Source organism: Miniopterus natalensis, chromosome X (assembly GCF_054644295.1).
Source record: "Miniopterus natalensis isolate mMinNat1 chromosome X, mMinNat1.hap1, whole genome shotgun sequence".
Taxonomy (NCBI): Eukaryota; Metazoa; Chordata; class Mammalia; order Chiroptera; family Miniopteridae; genus Miniopterus; species Miniopterus natalensis.
In genome coordinates this window covers 62,730,717-62,754,848 of record NC_142103.1, presented here as the reverse complement: position 1 = coordinate 62,754,848, position 24,132 = coordinate 62,730,717, and the positions used below count along the sequence as shown (strand labels likewise).

Below are 24,132 nucleotides of genomic sequence, written 5' to 3'. Positions count from 1 at the left end.
ACACCCTCTTTGTAATATCAGCCTCACCTGCAATGGGGGGCCCAGCAATCATTGGTAAGGCCATCATGCCCAGGAGGTAGCCAATGGCCTGTGAGGCCTGCATTGGGCCCACCAGTTCAAATGCGATGGGGGCCATGATGGTGATGAAGAAGCCATCGCAAAGGCCCAGGAAGAGGCAGACAACGATGAGGCCTCCAAATCCCCTGCACAGGGGAATCATCATGGACATCAGGCCCAAGAGCAGGAAGGAGATGACCTAGAGAAGCAAGGGCCGGAGGTCGGTCATGTTATGCTTGCCAGTAAAGACCACAGAGCAAATCACACCTCCTTTCTCAGGGCCTCATTCCTACCATTTATAAAATGGTGCAACAGGTATCAATAGAGAGAGCAGTTGGACTAAATAGTTACTTAGGCCCTTCCTAAGTCCTACATTAAAGAATTCAGTTTTTTTGTTTTTGTTTTTTTGTTTTAAATATATCTTTATTGATTTCAGAGATAGGAAAGGAGAGGGAGAGAGAGAAATAGAAACATCAATGATGAGAGAGTCATTGATCAAGCCCACAACCCGGGCATGTGCCCTGACTGGGAATCAAACCCCAGTCGCCTGAATCCTAGGTCACCACTCAACCGCTGAGCCATGCCCAGCTGGGCAGAGAATTCAGTTTTTAAGAGAGCTCTTATTTAACTGTGAGTCTATGTTGTTGCTGTCAGTGGGGTTGTCAGGTTCATCAGTTGGTTTTTAGAGAGGATAAGAAATGTCCTGGCCATGTCATCTGAGGAAATCTCTCTGTTGAGGGACTTTTCAACTTTGCCCAGACTGTTTTGGAATATTTAGGCAGAATCTAGGAATAAGAAACCAGATACCCCAGCTTCTTCTCTACTGTACAACTGTAAGATAAAACCAGACCTACCTATCAACATCCACGCCATAATGGTATGGCAATTGAGAGTTAATACCATTATATAACACAAAGGACGCCATTAACTGATTTTAATCAACTTTAATTACTACCTATTATATCTAGCTGCCTCTTAGCATCCTCAATGAGGCACTGCCAAGGTTTGGAAATTAAAAATCCCTCTTGGAACTAAGAGTCAGGCCTCAAGAACTGACCGAAAGCAAGGATGATCTGCAGGTTGTCACCATTTCCTTTCCAGCAGGCTGTCTAGAGGCTTGACACCAGGCACATGTGCCTGTCTTCTCCAATAGTAGGAACTACAGGATCTAGTGGATGGCTCTTCAGAACACCTGGAGCTATGTACACACTCCTTTCCTCTCCCAGTCCTGTACCCAGAAAAAGGGGGGCAAATTCCTGTGATGAAGTATCTTAAGTAACTCAAGAAAAAGAACTTTATCCATTGTCTTGTGCGCTCAGCCTGGGATACCAGCAGAATGAGTCTGGGCAAGTAACTTTCCCTCTCTGGGCGTCAGTTCCTCATTTATGAAATGGGGGAGCTGGACTACAAGTTGATTGTTTCAGCTACAGCATTCTAAGATTGTTTTATATTATTCTAAGTGGTAAAAGTGAGTGAAGTAAGAGTGGAAAGGGAGAGAGAGTGTTGGGTGGATAGAGGAAGTGGTGAGCAGAAGCACTGGCCCTAAGCCTAGTTCTGCTTCTGACTAGCTAATACCTCTGCCTCCATTGGAACTCCCTCTGCACAATAGAAGTCAAAAGCTGCTCGGGCTCTACCTCTCTCCTAGGGACTGTGGTGAGAACTGAGCTATATGGCTAGGCAGGGCTACTGCCTCTCATCAAGATAAAGTCTAGGCCCAGTGCTAGATTACCCTGATTTTCACTACCCTTTGGCATCTTAGAGCTGCTGATACTGACAGGAAAGACACACAGGGGTGGCATGTTAAAGAGGCTGGGAAAGCCACATACTCTCATGTAAAAATCTACCCAGATAAGGCACTTGCTGATATTTACAGAGGGATTCAAAATTTCATAATTGGTTTATCTCAGTTATAAGCTTTTGGTTTGGCCTTGGTCAAGTCACTTATCATCTCTGGGACTTGGCTATGCCTTCTATCTTTTAGAGTAAAGTGGAATATGAGAAGAGCATTACATAAGAGTTCAGCTCTGCCACTACTGTCTATCTAAGTCTTTCCCTCAGTTTCTCCATCAGTATAAAGAGAGATTGCACTGGATGAATCATAAGGGCACCCCTAGTTCTGACAAAGCAGATTCACCAGTTCTTGCAAACCTAACACAAGAGTTAAGTACAACAGGCAACCTTGTCCAAGGCATCTGAGGGTATTTAGGAAAACACTTGGGGCTGTGAGAAGACAGAGAAGTCCATGCTGTGAGTGTAGTTAGGGCCCCTTGGAAGTGATTTTTAGGGCTTCCTTAGGAGAGTCAGAACTCAACCACTTCCTGATGGATTATTTGTGATCACATGTTTTCTGGAACTGCCATCACCCCTCCACAGGGTTTCACACTTGGGCACCTTCTAGTAAACCCAGCTGCAAAAGCCAAAAACATGAACAAGGTCAGAAAGGCAATATTGCTGTCAGGCAGACAAAGACAGACAGCTTGAGAGGTAGTCTGTATTCAAACCATACCAGAGCCCTGTTCACACAGAAAGTAGCCTCTTGAACATTCATGAGGCTACTGGTCATAATATAAGGCTACTGGTGTCACTATCAGAAGGATTAAAACTTTGCATGGCTGTAACATTTTTTTGACTTCCCAAAGCTTGGTCACACCTATATTTCTTTAATCATCACCTGTGAGGTGAGATAGGAAAAGCAAGAATTATTCTCATTGAACAAATGAAGAAAGTGAAGGAGAGTGATCTGGCCTTTTCTGGTACATTTTTGGTGTGTCAATCAAGAGGGTGGTATTTAGGCCATCACTGGGTAGTTCAGTTGGTTAGAGTGTTGTCCTGATACACCAAGGTTGTGGGTTCGATCCCCGGTCAGGGCACATATAAGAATCAACCAATGAATATACACATAAGTGGAACAACAAATCAATCTCTCTCTCTCTCTCCTAAAAATCAATCAATAAATTTAAAAAATAAGGATGGCATTTAACAGCCAGGGCTTGGTACCAAGTAGCTCTGGAAGTATAAGAGGTGACGGGCCTGGGCCTGGACCTGGGCCTAGAGGAGAGAGACACTGGGCCACAGGGTGTTACAGATGCCCAAGACCCTCCAAGAGAGTGTAGGGTAGTCATGAGATCTCTCCTCACTGGGGGCAGTATCTAACTCCTGGCCTCGCTTTCCCTCTTTCAGATGGAAGAGCCATTACTAATAAAAACTTTCCTTGAAAATGTTCTTAGAGGTTCCATTTATACTACTCTCATTGGATCCTTACTCTAACTATGTTTTTTTTATCCTCACCTGAGGACATCTTTTTCCATTGCTTTCCAGAGAGAGTGGAAGGGAGAGAGAAAGACAGAGAGAGAGAGAGAAACATCGATGTGAGAAAGACACATAGATTGGTTGCCTCCCACACACCCTGACTGGGGTGAGCCTGCAACCGAGGTGCAAGCACTTGGCCGGAATTGAACCCAGGACCTTTCAGTCTGCGGGCCAATGCTCGAACCACTGAGAAAAACCAGCCAGGGCCCTCAGTTCATCTTGATGGAGGCAGAACAAGGATGACTGTATTCCTTTGAAAGCAAGGAAAACTGAGGCTCAGAGAATTTTACTGACTTCCCCATGTTGCACAACAAACTGGTGTCAGAGCTGAGGACGAGGGCACAGCAATGACACAATCTACCATTCTTTCCTAAAATGTGAGGATAGCCCAGCCAGCATGACTCAGTGGTTGAGCACTGACCTATGATCCAAAAGATCTCGGTTCAATTCCTGATCAGGGCACATGCCTGGTTTTCGGGCTCTATCCCCAGCAGGGGCCATGCAGGAGGCAGCTAATCAATGACTCTCATCATTCCCTTCCTCTCTCTGAAATCAATAAAGACATATTTTTAAAAAATAGTTGTGGGAGTAACCTAGCGTCTGTGGCAAAGTGTTCTCCACAGTGGACAAGGTAGCCACACTCACCTGCAAGTAGATCTTCTTAAGTCCAGGAATGGAGTCACTGACACGGCCTGACACAAGGCGCCCAAGGCCTGAGGTAGCCCCAATACACACCAACAGCACCCAGGTCTGCTTGATTTCCAAGAACTCCTCTTCCACATACTTCATCTGAAAAGTATAGCACCAGATCCCCCAGGACAGGAGAAAGAAGAGGAGCTGACTGGTTAAATGTGGGCATATCCAGAACCCTTAACTGCTTACTTGTCTGGTCCAGGGCAAGAATGTTCTCCCTTGTAGCCCTAGGTCTGGGGCAAACCCCCTGGCTGCTTCCAAGAGCTTAAAAGGTTGCATGTCCCCTGGCTCTCTAGATTCTGGGCTTTTGAACAACAGCTGAGGGGACTGGGTATCTAAAATCCCCTTCCAAGGCCTGGCAGGACAGAATACAGCCTTAACAACTGAGAAAACCCAATGATTCTTTTCCAATCTCCCCATTCCTTGACCCCGAACTGATAGACTGGGGAAACAGCAGGTCACTAGGGGAGAAGGATCCACCAACTTTCAGGTAATACTTCTAAGAGTGTGTTTTAAAAAACACGAGGTTGCCCAGCTGAGCGTGGCTCAGCGATTGAGCATCGACCTAGGATCCAGGCGATCAGGGTTCGATTTCCGGTCAGGGCACATGCCCGGGGTGCGGGCTTGATCCCCAGTTGGGGGTGTGCAGGAGGCAGCCGATCAATGACTCTCTCATCATTCACGTTTCTATCGCTCTATCCCTCTCCTTTCCTCTCTCTGAAATCAATAAAGATATGTAAAAAAAAAACCAAAACCATGAGGTCTATGGAAGATAAATTGACTACAACTGACAGTTCGTTGGCCATATAAATTGGGTGGATGCTGGTTAAACGAAGCTGAAGGATTTATTTACTGCAGGATTATTTTAATACCTTTAAAAGATTGCAACATAATATGAAGCTAAAGAGATCTAATATATGCTATTCCTTAACAAAATTATTTGACCACAAGGACCAACATTCCATAGAACACATTTTTAGAAAACCCTATCCTTGAGTCATCTAAGCCAGTCCCCTGCATCTCAGTGATGCTTATCTTCTCCTGAAAATCTATCTGGACTTATCAGCAGGAGAAACCACAGATATAGGCCTTCTCCTAAAGAATTCCCCCTATTTCCCACTGAGATCTTCCCTCAACCTGTGGTCTTTCCCACTATGAGTCTCCGCAACTACTGTTTGTCTTTTTTCCCCAAAGGTCTCAATTCCACCCTTTCAATGTCCTCCACCCCTACCCTCTGCACTTCAAGTAGGTTAAGGGCAGATTCTTGGGGTGAGATAGAATGTGCCCATCATAGTATTCCTCACCAGGTGTACATAGGGAACGAAGTAGCCAAGGGCAGCAGCAGCAATCCCAAAGGCCCAGATGCGGTAGGTACGCTGGCGGAACACTCGCATGTTGAAGTACTTCCTGAGTTGAGCCAGAAAGCGTTGGCACAGGGTGTGGACACCTCTCTTGCTTGGGGTGTCTTGAGAGCTGGGCAGGAGGGGCCGGTAGGTGAGGGAAAGCAGCGTAAGAATAAACATGAAGGTACTTAGCACCTGGAAGGTTTGGGCGAGCTTTATCTTAGCACCCAGCATTTTGATGAGAAGAGGGAAGGATATGGAGAAGATGCTACTCCCAGCAGACACTACGCCATTGGCCAGACCCAGGCGGCGTTGGAAGTAGTGGCCCAGGATGACGAGAGATGGCTGAAAGGCGAAGGAACAGCCACAACCAAAGAGAATCCCATAGGTGAAGTAACGCAGGCTTAGTGAGCTGTGGGAGAGACACCAAGAGCTATCCTCAGCAGCCTGACCAGCAAATCCACCAGCCCTTTTCCCTTCACCCTCCTGAGACCTGAATCCCCCCGCCATTAACCCACAGCCCCACTTAACCTCTGACCCTCAGAACAGACAAAGAACAGGACCTTCTGATCCCCACTTTGCAGATAGGGAGACAGAGGCTCATAGATGTAAAGTAATTTACCCAAGGTAGTATTACAGGATTAGAAAAGCCTGGACTTGACTCCAGGTCTGTGAGATTCTATTTTAAGTTATAGTACCCAATCAAAAACTACTGTTCAAAACAAAGTCAGAACCAACCTACACAAAGGCTGGATGAAGTGCTACAAGGAGTAAGTCAGTGACTTAGAACAGTTTCACCTACTGCTCACCTAGACAGCATAGTAGGCTGGTAGTCATAGCTTTATACCTAGTAACAGCAAAGGTCTGCAAGGAGCCAAGATCCTGGAAGGTTGAGACCCTCCATAGGACTCTTCAGTGTCTTTCTCCATGCTCAGAGCCCTTAATATTTCAGAGAATGGCTGGTGGCCTCCTGAGAGACAGCCCATTCCCAACCATGCCCAAAATCTGAATATCCCAAGACCCTTTAGTCCAGGCCCTAGATGATCTCCGTGGGGACCCTGAGGTAAAAAGCCCCTTTAACTTTCAGAGCCTGGCTACGGTTGCTAGACATGGTATGGATTAGCTTCCCAGAGTAGCCTGGCTCCTTGATGGGAAATGGAGCCTCAAAAAAGTTATGGGTCTCCTGCCTGGCCAGCGTGGCTCAGTGGTTGAACCTTGGCCTATAATCTGGGAGATCATAGTTCGATTCCTGGTCAGGCCACATGCCCCAGTTGCAGGCTCAATCCCCAGTGTGGGGTGTGCAGGAGGCACCCAATCAATGACTCTCTTTCATCATCGATGTTTCTATCTATCTCTCCCTCTACCTCCCTCTCTCTGAAATCAATAAAAACATATTTTAAAAAACGTTATGGGTCTCACAAAGTAAGACATGCTCTGGCTTAAAATTCTTAGGCCATGTGGTGGCCATAAGCCTCTGTAACACAAGGCAAAGTAGTCAGCAGGGAAAAGGCCATATGAAGGTTGGCTTGGCCAGCCATCTGCTCCTCCAAAATACTGGTACAACCTAGTGAAGAATCTTGTGTGTGTGTGTTTTTAAATATGTTTTTATTGATTTCAGAGAGAGGAAGGGAGAGGGATAGAGAGACAGAAACATCAATGATGAGAGAGTCATTGATTGGCTGCCTCCTGCATGCCCCCTACTGGGGATCAAGCCCACAACCCTGGCATATGCCCTGACCAGGAATCGAACCGTGACCTCCTGGTTCATAGGTCAATGCTAAACCACTGAGCCACTCCAGCCAGGCTTGTGTGTGTGTTTTTTAAGCCTCCATACATTTTGCAATAGTGTCTATCTGACCATTTAATTACCTAATACTCTCCACGGTCAGGCAGTTCCTCCCCATTGATGTCAGTTCTCATACTCAAGGATTGGGCTTATGCTGCAGAGATGATAGGGTGCTAGCATGCATGATTCCAACCACAGCTATCATTACCAATGTTTTCCATCTGCTTGCATTCACTGGATATGAGCAAGGGCTTTGGTTTCAAAAGGGTTGCCTCCACTTGGAACACATAGCTAAGCCAACTACTCCTTTTCTGTAAGATTCCTTGGGGCCTGCTCCCATGAGATTCTAAGGATTCATTGGGATGGCCTGGGCCAGGGATCTTGTCTAAGGAACAGGAGTTAGACCTTCAGAACGAGGGCCAGTGGGGGCAAAGCATGAGGTTCAGTCCAGGGTGCTATGTATGTGGTAGATCTATTTCTAGTTGCACCCAAGGCAGGAGGCCCCTAAATAGGTTTGCCAAGTCCTCCCTAGCCCTGCCTGCATTCCTCTCCACCTCACGCAACCCAAAGGAACTCAGAGCCCTGATTCAAACAACAGGAAGGATGACTTGGAGCCCTAGCCACAAACAGAACCATTTTTCCACTGGATGTGAAGCAATCCAGAATATTTCTTGGCTCTGAAGATGTTCTTACAGAAAAAGTAAAGGGGTTGGGGGAGGGGCTTAAGGGCTGGAGAACAGAACACCTACTCCAATGTGCCTAAAGAAGAATGCCAGAAGAAAACACGTCTGAGTTCCTTCCTCTCCTGTAACGGCTCATGTGGATTGGAAGGGAAATGGGATCCATATGTTGTTAATTTGTTTACACTTTGTTATGCTCAGCTTTAGAAAACAGGCCTCTGCTGTGACTGGAGTTGCTTCTGAGGCCTAGCACCTACCCACAAGGAGCCAGACATCACCTTGCTGAGGGAAAATGAGGCCAACCACTAGAGGGGTTCCAAAAGGGTTTGGAGTTGCTTCCCTAGTAGGGCTGAGCAGATTCCAGGTAGAACATGGTTTTCCCCTCTATCTGAATTAGATGGGACTGAGCTAAGAAACCACTGAAGGACAGATCCAAGCTCTGCTGCAGGGTAGGCTGGACAGCCAGAAATGTTCAAGTCATAAAGCTAGCTCATTCTCAAAGGGCCCAGTTGTGGCAGAACACGATTATCACTCTCTGATGTGAGGGGAACCTTAGGCCTAAAGAACATAACCATGGTCCTGCTCTGGGAAGCCAAGCTCAGAAAGCAAATCTCTGACAAATTAACTGTATCTCCAGGCCAGCATCTTCCTACACAAGCTCAGGTAGATTGGAAGTAGGAGGTACCATAACTTCCAAAGTGGATTTTGCAGAAAGTCGAAGTATTAGGAATCCCCTATTTCTCAGCCTGTCATGGAGGGTTTTCATTTCTCCCTTCAACTACAGACATGCTTCTGCAGGGCAGGCAGAAAGAAAACAGAAAATTAACCTGTAGCTTGCTCCTTGACACTACTGAGTTCTGCCAATGGAACTAACCGGACCAGAGCTTGACTTTAGCTTAGGCCTGGCTGGATAGAGATGCTGTTAAATATCCCTTTTCATGATCAAGACATGAATCTTTATCTGTCCCAAACCATTATGCATTTGCAGCCAGAAATATCCTGAAAGGGGGCAGAAATGCTAAACAGCCTTGGGCTCCGCTGACCTCATTTTCAGCATAAGATTCCTTCAGGAATCCTGTAATGATAGATGTCCACATAAGCTTGCTCTAAAAGCTCATTCCCAACAAGGCAGATGAGGTCATGAGATGTGTGGTACATTGAAGAAGAATAAAATGGCAGAGGTGTAAGAGACATGAAAACACCATCTGGTCTAATCCTCTCATGTTACAAATACTAGAAATTGAGGCCCAGAGAGGGGAATGGTACTCATCAATTGTTCCATAGCCATTCAGTGGCCAAAACTAGACATGGGCCCAGCTGTATGAACTCCCAAACTTAGATTACTCCCACCATTTTTGAATTCTTGGGTCGTCTTTGAAGATATTCCCTACCAATGGGCACTGGGGACTCTACCTGGATGAGTCCCATTAGACAATGAGGAACCAACATGGAAAGGGCCATAGGGGATTTTGCAATAAGAAGAGTATCCCTAGTTGAAGTCCAGAAAGAAGCCAACCCTTAGGCTTGGGCAAATGTCTAGCAGCACCTAGCCTTACCTGGTGAAGGAGCTGGTATGGAGGCCAATGAAAGCGACGGCAGCCCCTGCAGTTGCTGTGATTCGGCAGCCCAAACGATCAGTAAATATACTCACAATGGGAGAACAGAAGAAGATCATGCCCATTGAGAGGGCTCCTACCCATGCTGCAAAGAAAACAAGCACAAAGATACCTTAGCTTAATGTGGTTTCTGGTGGTATGACTGATATCTCAAGTCTTCCCTGGACTTTCACAGGGGGCATTGCATTGGCCTGCATTGCCAGCCAGCTACTCCCTAGTGGCCAGAGAGATTAGGCGATTTTCAAAGTACCTATAGCAGGGCAATATGAGAACCAAGAGTCTAGTTTATAAACACACCCAGCACTTCAGAGCTGGGGCAGGGGACCTTTCAAGATCAAGTCTATGATGAAGCCTAACTAGCCACCACACAGCTGTACATTTCTCAGCCTCTTTGACTGTTTAGTATGACCATGAGACTGAATTCTGACCAATAGAATGTGGGTAAAAGTGATACACACCACTTCCAGGCTTGGACCATAAATAGTCCCATCAGGTTTCTGCTTTCTGGTGAGCTACATCTACAGAATGATCTGTGTCCCTGAATAACTACATTGAGCAAACTTCTCCCTCCCTCTCCAATATGGAATCCCTGCACAGAATGTTACATGAAAAATAGAGAAATTTCTTGTCTTTTAAGCCATTGTTTTTTTAATTTTTTATTATTGCATCTACCTTTTAAAAATTTTTATCGAATTTATTGGGGTGACATTAGTTAATAAAATTATATAGGTTTCAGGTGTACAATTCTATAATACATCATCTGTATATTGTATTGTGTTCACCACCCCAAGTCAAGTCTCCTTCCATCACCATTTGACTCCCTTTACTGTCTTCTACCTCCCGCCAACCCCCTTTTCCCTCTGGTAATCACCATACTGTTGTCTGTGTCTATGAGTTTGTTTTTCTTCGCTTAATTCCTTCAACTTTTCCACCTAGCCCCTCAAACCCCCTCTCCTCTGACAGTTGTCAGTCTGTTCTCTGTATCTATGAATCTGTTTCTATTTTGTCTGTTAGTTTATTTTGCTCATTAGATTCCACATATAAGAGAGATCATGTGATACTTGTCTTTCTCTAACTGGCTTATTTCACTTAGCATAATACTCTCCAGGTCCAATCATGCTGTTGCAAAGGGTAAGATTTTCTTCTTTTTCATGGCTGAACAGTATACCATTGTGTAAATGCACCACAGCTTTTTCTTTTTTTAATATATCTTTATTGGTTTCAGAGAGAGGAAGGAAGAGGGAGAGAGAGAGATAGAAACATCAATGATGAGACAGCCATTGATCAGCTGCCTCCTGCACATCCCGGACTGGGGATCGAGCCTGCAACCCGAGCATGTGCCCTGACCGGGAATTGAACAGCGATCTCCTGGATCCTAGGCCGACACTCAACCGCTGAGCCATGCCCAGCCGGGCCAACAGCTTTTTTTATCCATTCAGTTTTAATGGCCATTTGTTACAGCAGTTAAACCAACAGAAACTGAAACAAAGATCCCTCCACTACCATTTTACTGATAAAGAAACAGCTCCAGTAATGTGAAGGAACTTACCAAAGCTCACACAGCAAGTTAATAGCAGAGCTGACACTCAAACCCAACTCTCCTTATTTCTAGTCCAAAGTTAATTGTATTTTTATATATCTCCTATTGGGATGAATGAAGCTTCCCATCACTGGATGTGTGTAAGCAGAGGTTAGATATAAAACAAGGGATTCAAGCATTGGGGTCATATTTGGACTAGCCAACATTTTAAGCCTTTCCAGGGATGCTAAGCCTGATCTATCACCTTAGGCACTTGGCTACTTGGCTTCAGTGCCAAGAAAGATGGGCATTAATTAAGACTTCAAGAGCTAAGGTAAGGCTCATCTTGGTCACTGAAACAGTCCTGTGTAGATGCTAAGACTAAGGAGCAGGGAAAGCCACAAACACAGGACAGGTTCAGGAGCCACACAAAGATTTCTAAGGATACTGTGCAAGAGAGTCATGTAACCATCATGCTGAAATCCTTCATCGGAGGCCATGTTGGGCAAATTCCTAGCTCCAAACTCAAATAAGAAGACTTTATTCTGCTTATAAAGGCTCTTAAGTATCTATAACAATGCTCATCAGGAACAAAGAAATTTGTCATTTTACTTATATTCTTACAGCCCATTTCTCCTTGCTCAGTCCTCTGAAAGAAAGCCCAAGAGTGTTTGTTTGTTTGAAGGCTGTTATTCAGTTTCATCTGGACCTCTCTTTTCTAGGCTAAATCATCTTAGTTCCCTTAAATTTTCTTCTCAGCATTAATGTCTAACTCTGTAATTACTTCCAGAGCTCTCCTCTGAACAGATTCCAAGTCTTCATCATCATCATCATCATCATCATCATCATCAAGCATCACTGAGTATTACCTGAGCAGAGCATCAGGTCAGCTTCTGGCTCTATTCAATTATGGAGGCTCAAGTGTGCCAGAGAAGGGCAGTCTGAGTGAGATCAGGGTTAGCCCACTGCCTGTGTCACTTACCTCAGTGCCTAAAAAGTTGTTCAGATCTTCACTGGGAAAATTTGCTTTGCTGGGGCACCATCTTGAGCCATAGCTGCCTGGCTCCCAAAGTACTGTCCTGGGACAGCAGGGAGGCCTGAACTCTCATCACAATTTTACTTCTTACCTTGCAATTTCACCTTTTATCAACCATGGGGCTTTGAGCAAGTCACACAACACTTCTCTAATCCTCAGTCTTATCATCTGTAAAATGGGGATTAAAATTCCTTATGGGCCTTCCTCAAAGATTTTTTAAATGATGATCACATGTTGTCATATGTATAAGAGAAGTTTGTAAATAGTAATAATCACATCATCTCGCTTGTACGTGGAATCTAAAGAACTTAATAAATTGACGAGCAGAATAGATTCAATGACATGGAAGCATAGTTGAAACTGACCAAAGGTCAGAGGGATGGAGGGGGGCAGGGGGGTGGAGGGGGAGAGAGTAACCAAAGAATTTATGTGCATATATACACAACCCAAGGACACGGACAATGGTGGGGAGAGTGATGGGGAGGGGGAAGGAACGGGGGGGAATGGGTCACTGGGGAGAAAAAGGGACATTTGTAATACTTTAAACAAAAATAAAAATTATAAAAAGTTAAAAAAAAATTAAAAAATAAAAATAAAAAATGTCATAGAAAAAAAATTAATGGAAATGGATCACAGATTTAAATGTAAAACTTAAAACTAAAAACTTTCTAGAAGGAAGTATAGGAGAAAATCTTTCTGACCTTTAGTTAGGCAAAAATTTCATAGATATTTACAAAATTAAGATTTATAAAAGAAAAAAATGATACATTAGCCTTCAAAACTTGAAACTTCTGCTCTTTGAAAAATATGGTTATTAAAATGAAAAGGCCCATCTGTGGGAGGGATTGACCCTTAGGCTGGTTGGCTATGAAGATTGATGCCAATCCCAGTGTAAGAGCTGCTGTGCAGGGGCTGACCCCATGAAGCAGAATTTACCCCAGCAGGGTCTGGTGCCTGTGGAGAGCTCTCTTTGTGTGTTCTGCTTGTGGAGCAAATTGGGTCATTCTCTGATGTCTAAATCCCATCACCAGGTGCGTTTCTTTGGGGACCCTTGGGAAGGACTCCAGTGCAGGTCAATGTCAGATACTGCCTATGACTGGCTCTGGGCTACCTGTTAGGAACTACAAAGCAATCCATAGTTTGTGGCTGCCTCTGCTGGGTCTGGGTGCCCATGGGAGGGGCCAAGCTGCGTACCAATATCGGCTTCCACCAGTACCAAGCCTGGGGGCAGGTCAGCAAAAGGCTCAATGCACCCCGAGATCTGCCTCTGCCTACCTACCTGTTAGGGTCAGTCACTGAAACAGCCTCTGGGTGTATATCAGGAAGGTTCTCAATGAGTCACCAGGCAGGGGTGAGTTGTGTTCACTAGATTGATAGGAATTCAAACTTGGTGCCAGTGCTGTGTCTGAGGCCACTCAGCAAACTTCTCAGAGTACACAAGGCTAGTCACCACCCACCTGGGGCCTGAGAACCTTTGTGATGGAGTGAGGTCTCAGGGCATCGTCAGGGTAAGGTTAGCAGATTTCAGAATAAGATTTGTCCATGTGGAGGGAGGTCTCTGCACAGGAACAGTGGCAACAGTTGGGGTGTGAAGGTAAGGGGGGAATGTACCTCTTCAAGAGCTTTCCAAGAAAGACTTCGCTGTGGGCCCAGGCTGGCTGCAGACATCAGACTCCTCCACAGGGCATGAGTGTGGCAAGGTGGGGCCACAGGGATTTGGGAGAGTGGGGTAGTACATCCCTCCAGGTTGCCGTGGCATGGAGGGGAGTGCACAATCCAGGAAATGGTGTCTGTGAGTAGTGTGGAAAAGGGACTCAGTACAGGGACAACAGCAGCTGTCCCTCTAGCCCTCTCCTGGAAGTCACATAACACAATTTCTTTCTCCCTGTACGACTCCAGTCCACTCTGAGCTGCCATCCCTCTGCCAGAGCCCAGGGTAAGTGCCTGCAAATGAGATTTTGTGTGTTGGCCCTTTAAGAGGGCACCTGGGTTTTTAGCAGACTCCTGTTTCTCCCAGGTGGATAGAATCCCCACTGATTTTCCCAGCCAGATGTTATGAGGGCTCCTCTTTCAGGTGCTGGTGCTCCTGGATGGGGAGCCCAGTGTGGTATTGAGACCCCTTACTCTTCAGGGCAGATCTTTGCAGCTGGGATATCACTCCCAATTTTCAACCACTTCATGAGACCCAGCCTTCTTCATGTCTCTGCCCTTCCTACCAGTCTAGATATGACTTCTGTAAATTCTTGGTTATAAGGATAACCAGCTAGTCTTCAATTAGTTATTTGGGTTGATCTATAATTTAGTTGTAATTCTGGTTTGATCCTGGGAGGAAGTGAGTATGACTGCCATCTTGGATTATCTCTCACTCATTGTTTTCAAGATTGTGTTATGTGTGAATGTTTCATTTCAGAACTTTGACTCTGATGTGTTTTGGCATAGATTTCTTTGGTTCATCCTTTTTGGCATTCACTCAGCTTCTTGATACTGTAGGTTTGTCTTTTGCCAAATTTTCAGATTTTTCAACCATTATTTCTTTGAGCACTTTTTCAGCCCCTCATTTCTGCTCTTCATCCAGGACTCCTCTAATGACAAGAATGTTACATCTTTTATTACAGCCCCACAGTTCCTTGAGTCTCTGTTTTCCCCACCCAATTTATTTTCTCTGTGTTGTTCAGATTAGATAATTTCTATTGTTTTATCTTCAGGTCACTCATTCTTTCCTCTGTCCTCTCCATTGTGTTGTAGAGCCCATTCTGTAAGGGTTTTTTCTATTACAATTATTTCATTTGTATTTTTTAGTTCTAAAATTTTCATTTGTTTCTTTATTTTGTAATTTTTTTTTATTGTTCAAAATATTAAAGATGTCCCTACTTTTTCCCCATTGACTCCTTCTACCCTGCACCCACTCTCCACCCCAGGCCTCCACCACACTATATTGTCTGTGTCCATGGGTTATGCGTATATGCATATAAATTCTTTGGTTAATCTATCCCACACACCCACCCCACCCGCCCTCTGAGATTTGTCAGTATGTTCCACGCTTCTATGTCACTGAATCTATTTTGTTCATCAGTTTATTATGTTCTTTAGATTCCACATATAAGTGAGATCATGTGATATTTGTCCTCTTATGCCTGGCTTATTTTGCTTAGCAAAATTTTCTCCAGGTCCATCCATACTGTCCCAAACAGTATGAGATCCTTCTTCATTACATCTATATAGTATTCCATGGTGTAAATGTCCCACAGCTATTTTATCCACTCGTCTACTGATAGGTACTTGGGCTGTTTCCAGAGCTTAGCTATTGTAAATTGTGCTGCTATTAACATAAGCATTCATATATTTTTTCTGATTAGTGTTTTGGGATTCTTAGGATATATTCCTAGAAATGGAATCACTGGGTCAAAAAGAAGTTCCATTTTTAATTTCTTGAGGAAGCTTCATACTGTTTTCCATAGTGGCTGCACCAGTCTGCATTCCCATCAGTAGTGTACCAGGGTTCCCCTTTCTCCACACCCTCGCCAGCACGATTTATTTGTTAATTTGTTGATGATAGTCATTCTGACAGGTGTGAAATGAAACCTCATTGTGGTTTTAATTTGCATCTCTCTGATGATTAGTGACATTGAGCATTTTTTCATATGTCTATTGGCCATCTGTATGTCCTCTTTGGAGAAGCGTCTATTCAGGTCCTTTGCCCATTTTTTAACTGGATTGTTTGTCTTCCTCTTGTTGAGTTGTATGAGATCTTTGAACACTTTGGAAATTAACCTCTTATCAGATGCATCCTTGGCAAATATGTTCTCCCTTACTGTGGGGTTTCTTTTTGTACTTTGAGGCTGACTTCGTTTTTATACTTTCTATTTATTTACTGAGAGTGTTTTTTCATGTTTCAAGTATGAGTGTAATTGCTCATTGAAGCATTTTTATAAGAGCTGCTTTAAAATCCTTGTCAAATAATTCCAACATCTGTGTCATTTGGGTGTTGGTGTCAATTAATTGTTTTGTCTCATTGAAGTTGAGATTCCTCTAGTCTTTGATGTGGCAAGTGGTTTTCTATTGTATCCTAGACATTTTGGATATTATGTTATGAGACTCTGTATCTTATTTAAATCTTATTTTTAGTAGGCTTTCTATGACACTGTGTCAGCAAGGCACCCACCTTATTAATGCTAGATGGACTGGAAGAAATGGGGGTGGAAGTCCATGTTTTCTGTTCAGCCTCCATTGACACCCTGCGGGGGATGGATGCTTTGTTATTGCTAATCAAGTGTTGGTGTTCAAGATTCCCAGTAGGATTCCTCTGATACCTTCTTTGTTGGAAGAGGTAGGGGTCCCTCGCTACTATTCCCTACATTGCGTCAACTGATATGATATCAAGAGATGGTGAAAGTCCTACTTTCCTGATTGGCCTTCACTAACACTACCTTGGAACTTCTCCAGGAATGGTAAGAGAGTTAGAGGTTAGAATCTGGCAAGGGTGAAAGTCCAGGCTCCCTGTGTGGTCTCCACTGATTCTACTGGGGAGGAATAGAATGGAATTCCTGGCTCCCTAGTCAGTTTTCACTGACACTATCTCAGCATGGGAGGGCGTAGGCAGGTTGAGGCACCTTGTAACAGCTAGATGAGTGTAGAAGTCTAGGTTATCCACAAGGCCTTTGCTAGTCAAGGTCAATTGAAATGCATTTTTTTCCATGGCATTTGGCTGGAGCCCTATTGTCTAAAAGTGTTCCATCTTGCTAAGCCACCCTTTTCCTGTTTTGTTGTTGTTGTTGTTGTTTTTTGGGGGGTTTTGGTTAGATAAATAAAGCTTTTATTGAGGTTTATTTTGTCTTTTCTCATTGGAATTTCTAGGTTGATGGCTTCTTCAGCTCCAGATCTAAGATATATGAGGCAAAAAGAAAATCCAGGTAATTCACTGCTGTGTTGTTCCATGGGTCCTGAGGTCCGGAGACTATTGGCCTTTTTCTCTCTACCTTTTAGCCCTTTTTATATTTATCTCACATATAATATCTAGTTTTTTACCCATATTTTATGGGATGAACAGAATAAAGTACTTTAAAATAGTTTTTAATGCAAAATGTGTATATATATTTTAAATGAAGCCATTCATATGTAATATTCATTTACTCAACAGTTATTTATTATCCTTTCTGGCACAGACAAATGGCAATCCCACAAGCATCAAGGATGCTAACTAAATAGCATGTAGTCCTTGTTTTAAAAGATCTTATAGTAGAATAAGAAACACATTTTTAAAAATAGGACAATGAAATGTATAAATTTCATAGTTCAATACCAGAGTAAATTTTTGTATTTAAAGATTTTGAGAGAAGTGAAATATCCCAAGTGAAAGAAAATTTGCTATGTTAAGAGAAAGTAAGGTAATCGCATATCTAGATTAATGACAAGAATTGCATGATATAAGAGAAATTACGTATAGAATTATTAGCAAGAAACATTATCAGAGGAAATTTAGTGGAAGAGAAATAATCGAGGGATGACTATATTTTTAAAAGGAGAAACAATAGTCATAATAATAATGATAACAACAAATACATTGATGATAAATAAGTGCTATTGGTTATCCTTTATCTATCCTGCACTCAGTTTTCTTTTTTGGAAAATACAAGGCATTGGTAGAAGTATTCTAGAATTATTGAGACAGTCCTTGTTCTCAAAGCTAGTAATATGTTGTTTCCCATATTACTCTTGGTCTCATATGAGGAAGACAAAGATACTTTGATGAGGCAGCTGAGATGTGGGAGAGTTTGGAAGGGTAAAAAGTAGATTTTAACAGGTGATGTTGAGGGTCACCTTTCTAAACAAACTTGGCAAAATTGCATGTGGCATCCCACAACTTTCACTCAGGCAGAGAGCATTATTTAAATCCACAGCTACACTAAGTGCTAAACAAATGCCTAATTTCTGACTAATAAACTTTCTGTCCAACGAAGCCCTAAGACTTTGAGGATTAACTTTGTATAAGCCCACCATCCACAGCTTTCATCCAGTGGCTCCCAGAGTTCTCTTCAGCCTCAAGTACTACTGTTAGGTGAATTAAGTACTCCCAGAGAGTTGGTCTCCAAAATGCCTGTACCTGAAGTGAATATAATGTCTATATTCAACAGGCACCCCCTCCTTTCCTATTCTAGGCACCCACAGCCAGCTGGATTTCTGTTGAGTGTAGGAAGTCAGATGACATGATATTGTACATAGAAAACCCTAAAGACTCCACCAAAATACTATTAGAATTAATAAATGATATTGGCAATGTAGCAGGATGCAAAATTAACACTCAGAAATAAATGGCACTTTTATACACCAATAATGAACTCTCAGAAAGAGAAAATTAAAAAAAAAAAATTTACCATTGCAACAAATAAAGTAATATTCTTAGGAGTAAACTTACCAAGGAGGCAAAAGACCTGTACTCAGAAAACTACAGGACATTAACGAAATAGATAGAGGAAGATATAAACAAGTGGAAGAATATACCATCTTCATCATTAAAATGTCCATACCACCCAAAGCAATCTATTGATTCAATGCAATCCTTATTAAAATACCAATGGCATATCGCTCAGAATTAGAACAAATACTCCAAAAATTTATATGGAACCAAAAAAGACCCTGAATAGCCACAACAATCTAGAGAAAGAAGAACAAAGATATCACAATTCCGGATATCAAGTTATACTACAAAGCTACTGTAATCAAAAGAGCCTGGAACTGGTACAAGAACAGGCATATAAATCAATGGAACAGAACAGAGAACCCAGAAATCCACCCAAGCCATTATGCTCAATTAATATTTGACAAAGGTGACAAGAGCATACAATGGAGTAAAGACAGTCTCTTCAATAAATGGTGTTGGGAAAATTGGACAGGTACATGCAAAAAAAATCAAAGTAGACCACTAACTAACATTATACACAAGAATAAACTCAAAATGGATAAAATACTTAAATGTAACTCTTGAAACCATAAAAATCCTAGAAGAAAACATAGGCATCCAAATCTCAGACATCTCACATTGCAGAATTTTCACCAATACATCACCTAAAGCAAGAGAAGCAAAGGAGAAAATAAACAAATGGGACTACAGCAAACTAAAAAGCTTCTGCACAGCAAAAGGAACAGCATAAAAACGAAAAGGTAACCCACTGTATGGGAGAACATACTTGCCAATGATACATCTGATGAGAGGTTAATTTCCAAAATATATAATGTATGCATACAACTCAATGAAAGGAAGTTAAACAACCCAATTATAAAATGGGCAGAGGACCTGAATAGACACTTCTCCAAAGAGGACATACAGATGGCCAAGAGGCATATGAAAAATGCTCAATGTCACTAATCATCAGAGAGATGCAAATGAAAACTACAATGAGGTACCACCTTACACATGCCAGAATGGCTACCATCAATAAATCAACAAACAAGTTCTGGTGAAGATGTAGAGAAAAGGAACCCTAGTACACTGCTGGTGGGAATTCAGATGGTGCAGCTACTGTGGAAAACAGTATGGAGTTTCCTTAAATATCAAACTGCCATTTGACCCAGTGATCCCACTTCTGGGAATATACCCTAAGAATCCTGAAACACCAGTGTTTCGCTCCTATGTTCATAGCAGTATTATTTACAATAGCTAAGATCTGGAAATAGCCCAAGTGCCCATCAGTAGATAAAAATCTGTGGTACATTTACACAACTGAGTACTATGCTGTTGTAAAAAAGAAAGATCTATTACCCTTTGAAGGATTTTGAGATGATTATGCTAGGATAAATAAGCTTGTTAGAGAAAGACAACTATCACATTATCTCACTTTTATGTGGAATCTTATGGACACAAGAAAATGATGAATAAAATAGGACCAGAAGCATGGAAACATGGAACAGACTGAGTAATCTCAGAGGGAAGGGGTAGCAGAAAGAGAATAATGAAAGAACTTATATGCATATATACACTGCCCAAGGACACAGACAACAGGGTTGTGAAGGCCTGGGGTAGGGTGGGAATCAAGGGGTGGGAGGGCAAGTGCAAAAAAACCAGGGGGACATTTGTAATGTTCTGAACAATAAAGATTAAAAAGAAAAAGAAATGTTGAATAATAAAGTAAATTGCCCTCTTTGAAAAGATAATTAAAAATTAAAACACCAGCACCCTGGCTGTGTACTCAGGTGGTTAGAGTGTCATCTGATATGCCAAGCTTCTGGGTTAGATCTCCCATCAAGGCACATACAAGAAACAACCAATGAATGCATAAATAAATGGAACAGGTCAAACGCGCGCTCTCTCTCTCTCTCCCTCTCCCTCTCTATCTCAAATCAATAAAGGAAATTAAAAAAAACACAACAACCCAAACTATAAACTGGGGGAAATATTTTCAATCATATATCTGATAAAGGAGGACCCATATACTGTGAGCCTGTGTGTGTACTCTCAAAACAAAAATAAGAAATGAAAGAACCCAATTGAAAACAGGCAATAGATTTAAACTGACACATCACCAAAAAAGATATATAGATGGTAAACAAATATATGAAAAGATGCTTACCATCAATAATCATTAGGGAAAATTAAAGTCTAATGAGATGCCACTACATACCTGTTTTAATTAGCATCTAAAATTTTAAAAACTAACCCACTGTAGGCAAGGATCTGGAACAACTGGAACTCTCAGCTCCAGTTTCATAGCTGCTGGGAGTATAAAATAGTGCAATCACATTGGAAAACAGTTTGGAAGTTCTGCATATGGTTATAAAAACAGTTACAATGACTCAGCAACCCCAAAGAAATGAAACCATATGTCCACATCAAGACATGCACATGAATTTTATAGCAACTATATTTGTATTATATATATATATAATTCTAGAAAATGAAAAATAATCTGTAGTAACAGAAAGAAGAGTAAGGGTTGCCTGTGGATCAGGAAAGGACTTTTGAGAATGAAAGATATGCTCATTATCTTGAATACAGTAATGGCCTCACTATACACACATATATCAAAACTTATCACATTGTGCACTTTATTTTTCTTCCAGTGGTATTGCTGTTTTATTTAATTTTTAAAAATTTATCTTTATTGTTGAAAGTATTATAAATGTCCCCCTTCTCCCCCATTGATCCCCTCCACCCTGTACTCCTCCCCCAAGCCTTCACCCCACTATTTTCTGTGTTCATGGGTTGTGCATATATGCATATAATTTCTTAAGTTAATCTCTCCCCACCCACCCCCACCTGCCCTCTGAGACTTGTCAGTCTGTTCCATGCCTCCATGTCTCTGACTCTAAACTTCATTGGTTTATTTTGTTCTTTAACTTCCACATATGAGTAATATCATGTGATACTTGACTTTCCCTGACTGGCTTATTTCACTTAGCATAAAACTCTCCAGGTCCCACCATGTTGTCTCAAAGGGTAAGGGATCCTTAGTTTTTACAGCTGCATAGTATTCCATTGTGTAAATATCCAAGAAGATGCTTGATATGATTTCAATCTTCTTGAACTTGTAGAGACTGGTTTTGTGTCCTAACATGTGGTCTTAACATCTTTGAGAATGTCCCATGTGCACTTGAGAAGAATGCCTATTCTGCAGCTTTGGAGTGGAATGTTCTGTAAATGTCAATTAAATCTATCTGATCAAGTGTATCATTTAGAGCCACTGTTTCCTTCTTGATATTTTGTCTGGAAGAACTATCCAGTGAAGCCAGTGGGGTGTTAAAATCTCCTACTATGACTGTATTGCTGTCAATCTCTCCTTTAAGTCCTCCAGAAGTTTTTTTTTCCCCCCAACCTGTATGAGTCTTTTGTTCTGAGGTGGGTCTCTTGTAGACAGCATATATTTGGGTCTTGTTTTCTTATCCATTCAGCTACACTATGTCTTTTGATAGGGATGTTTAATCCATTTATATTTAAGGTTATTATTGACAGGTACTTATCTATTGCCATTTTATTTCTTTATGCCTATGTTTCTCTTTCTCCCTATTTCAACGTCTTATTACAGTAGTCCCTATAACATTTCCTGCAATGCTGGTTTGGTGGTGATAAATTCCTTTAGCCTTTTTTTTTTTTTTTTTGGTCTGGGAAGGACTATTTCACCATCTATTTTGAATGATAGCCTTGTTGGGGTGGAGTAATCTTTGTTTCAGATCCGTGTTTGCATTACCTTGAATACTTCATGCCATTCTTTCTGGCTTATGGAGTTTCTGATGAGAAGTCAGCTGACAGCCTTATGGGAGCTCCTTTGTAGGTAACAGATTTATTTTATTTTGCTGCCTTTAAGATTCTCTCTTTTCTTGAATTTTTGGCATTTTAATTATGATGTGTCTGGGTGTGGGCCTCTTTGGGTTATTCTTGCTTGGGATTCTCTGTGCATCCTGAACTTGTGTGACTTTTTCCCTCAATAGGTTAGGGAAGTTTTTTGCCATTAATTTTTCAAACCAGTTCTCTAATCCTTGCTTACTTTTGACCTCTCCTGGCATTCCTATGATGCTAATATTGTTAGGTTTCATGTTGTCTCACAGCTCTGTTATACTGTCCTCCTGTTTTTTAATTGTTTTTTTCTGCTTGGTTTTCTGACTGAGTGATTTTTTTTCTGTCCTGTCTTCTAATTTACTAACCTGATCTTCAGCTTCCCTTAATCTACTGTTCATTTCTTCCAATTTTTTTTTTAATCTCTACTATGTCATTCTTAATTTCCTCCATATTTTCTATGTCTTTTTTCTTGCTAATGAACATCTTTTAAAATATATATATCTTTATTGATTTCATAGAGAGGAAGGGAGAGGGAGAGAGAGAGAGTTAAAACATCAATGATGAGAGAGTTGTCATTGATCGGCTGCCTCTTGAATGCCCCCAACTGGGGATTGAGCTCACAACCTGGGCATTTGCTCTGACTGGGAGTCCAACCATGATCTCCTGGATCCTAGGTTCATTTTCAACTACTGAGCCACACCTGGCTGGGCCTGTTGAACATCTTTATGATCAGTATTCTGAACTTTATATCTGACAGATTGCTTTCTCCATTTCATTTAGCTCTTCTTCTGAAGAATTCTTTTGTTCTTTCCTTTGGGGCTTGTTTTTTTTGTCTCCCTATTTTGACTGCCTGTTTGGATTTGTTTCTATGTATTAGGTAGATCTGATAGGACTCCCATTTTTTTGGATGGTCTCTGGTGCAAGCCAATGTCAAGACTGTTTGTGACTGGCCTTGAGTACCCTGTTTGAAGTTTTCTACACTCCACAGCTTCTGGTTTCCTCTGCTGGAGCTGGGTGTGTTGGTACAGGACCAAGATGTGAACCAAGGCCAGCCGGCATGGCTCAGGGGTTGAGCATTGACCTATGGTCCAGGAGATTGAGGTTCTATTCCTGGTCAGGGCACATGCCCTGTTCTGGGCTCGATTCCCAATGGAGGGCATGCAGGAGGCATCCGATCAATGACTCTCTTGTCCTTGATGTTTATATCTCTCTCTCGCCTTCTCCCTTCCTCTCTCTGAAATTAATAAAGACATGTGAAAGAAAGAAAGAAAGAAAGAAAGAAAGAAAGAAAGAAAGAAAGAAAGAAAGAAAGAAAGAAAGAAAGAAAGAAAGAAAGATGTGCACCAAGGTCTGCTTTTCTAAGCCCTGAGTCCAGAAGAAAATCAGGAACAGACTAAAAACATCCAGAATCTATTATCCAGTCTCTTAATGAGACTCAAGCTGTAGAAATTCCTCAGTGTGAGGCCATAGGTTTTCCAGCAGGGTGGGGCATTTGCTTCTCCCCAGGCAAAATTAGTCTCTATGCAGTTTCCACTTTTAGAAAATTAAAATTTATTACTTATTCAGGCTATGTACGTGGATCAGCAGACAATATACTTGGTGTAATATGTTCTTGGTGATTTTTTGTTCCTAGTTTTTCTTGAAATTCTGTAGTGATGGCTTTCATCAGTAAATTTACCCATTCTTCATCTGTATCCTCTGTGGCCACACACTGTTGATATTGGGAACTCTAAAGTACTTTTCATTTTTGTCTACCTTTTCCTATCAAAAATTTTATCGAATAATTATAATAGTTTTTTTTTATAATAGCTTTTAGTTTTTTGATG

At 42.0% G+C, this 24,132-nt stretch overlaps 1 protein-coding gene across 2 annotated transcripts in view; it reads right to left on the bottom strand.

Annotated features, from left to right (window-relative positions):
* The window catches only part of SLC16A2 (solute carrier family 16 member 2), a 129,819-nt gene that overhangs the window by 3,192 nt on the left and 102,495 nt on the right, over positions 1-24,132 (bottom strand). The window contains exons 2-5 of one of the 2 annotated variants that reach the window (XM_016203904.2): positions 9,425-9,569; positions 5,364-5,814; positions 4,012-4,155; positions 28-256 (exon numbers count right to left, since the gene is read on the bottom strand). In XM_016203904.2, coding sequence (XP_016059390.1) covers positions 28-256; positions 4,012-4,155; positions 5,364-5,814; positions 9,425-9,569 — 969 coding nt within the window. The remainder of the gene's footprint in view (positions 1-27; positions 257-4,011; positions 4,156-5,363; positions 5,815-9,424; positions 9,570-24,132) is intronic. The other variant, XM_016203903.2, reaches the window with a different exon arrangement.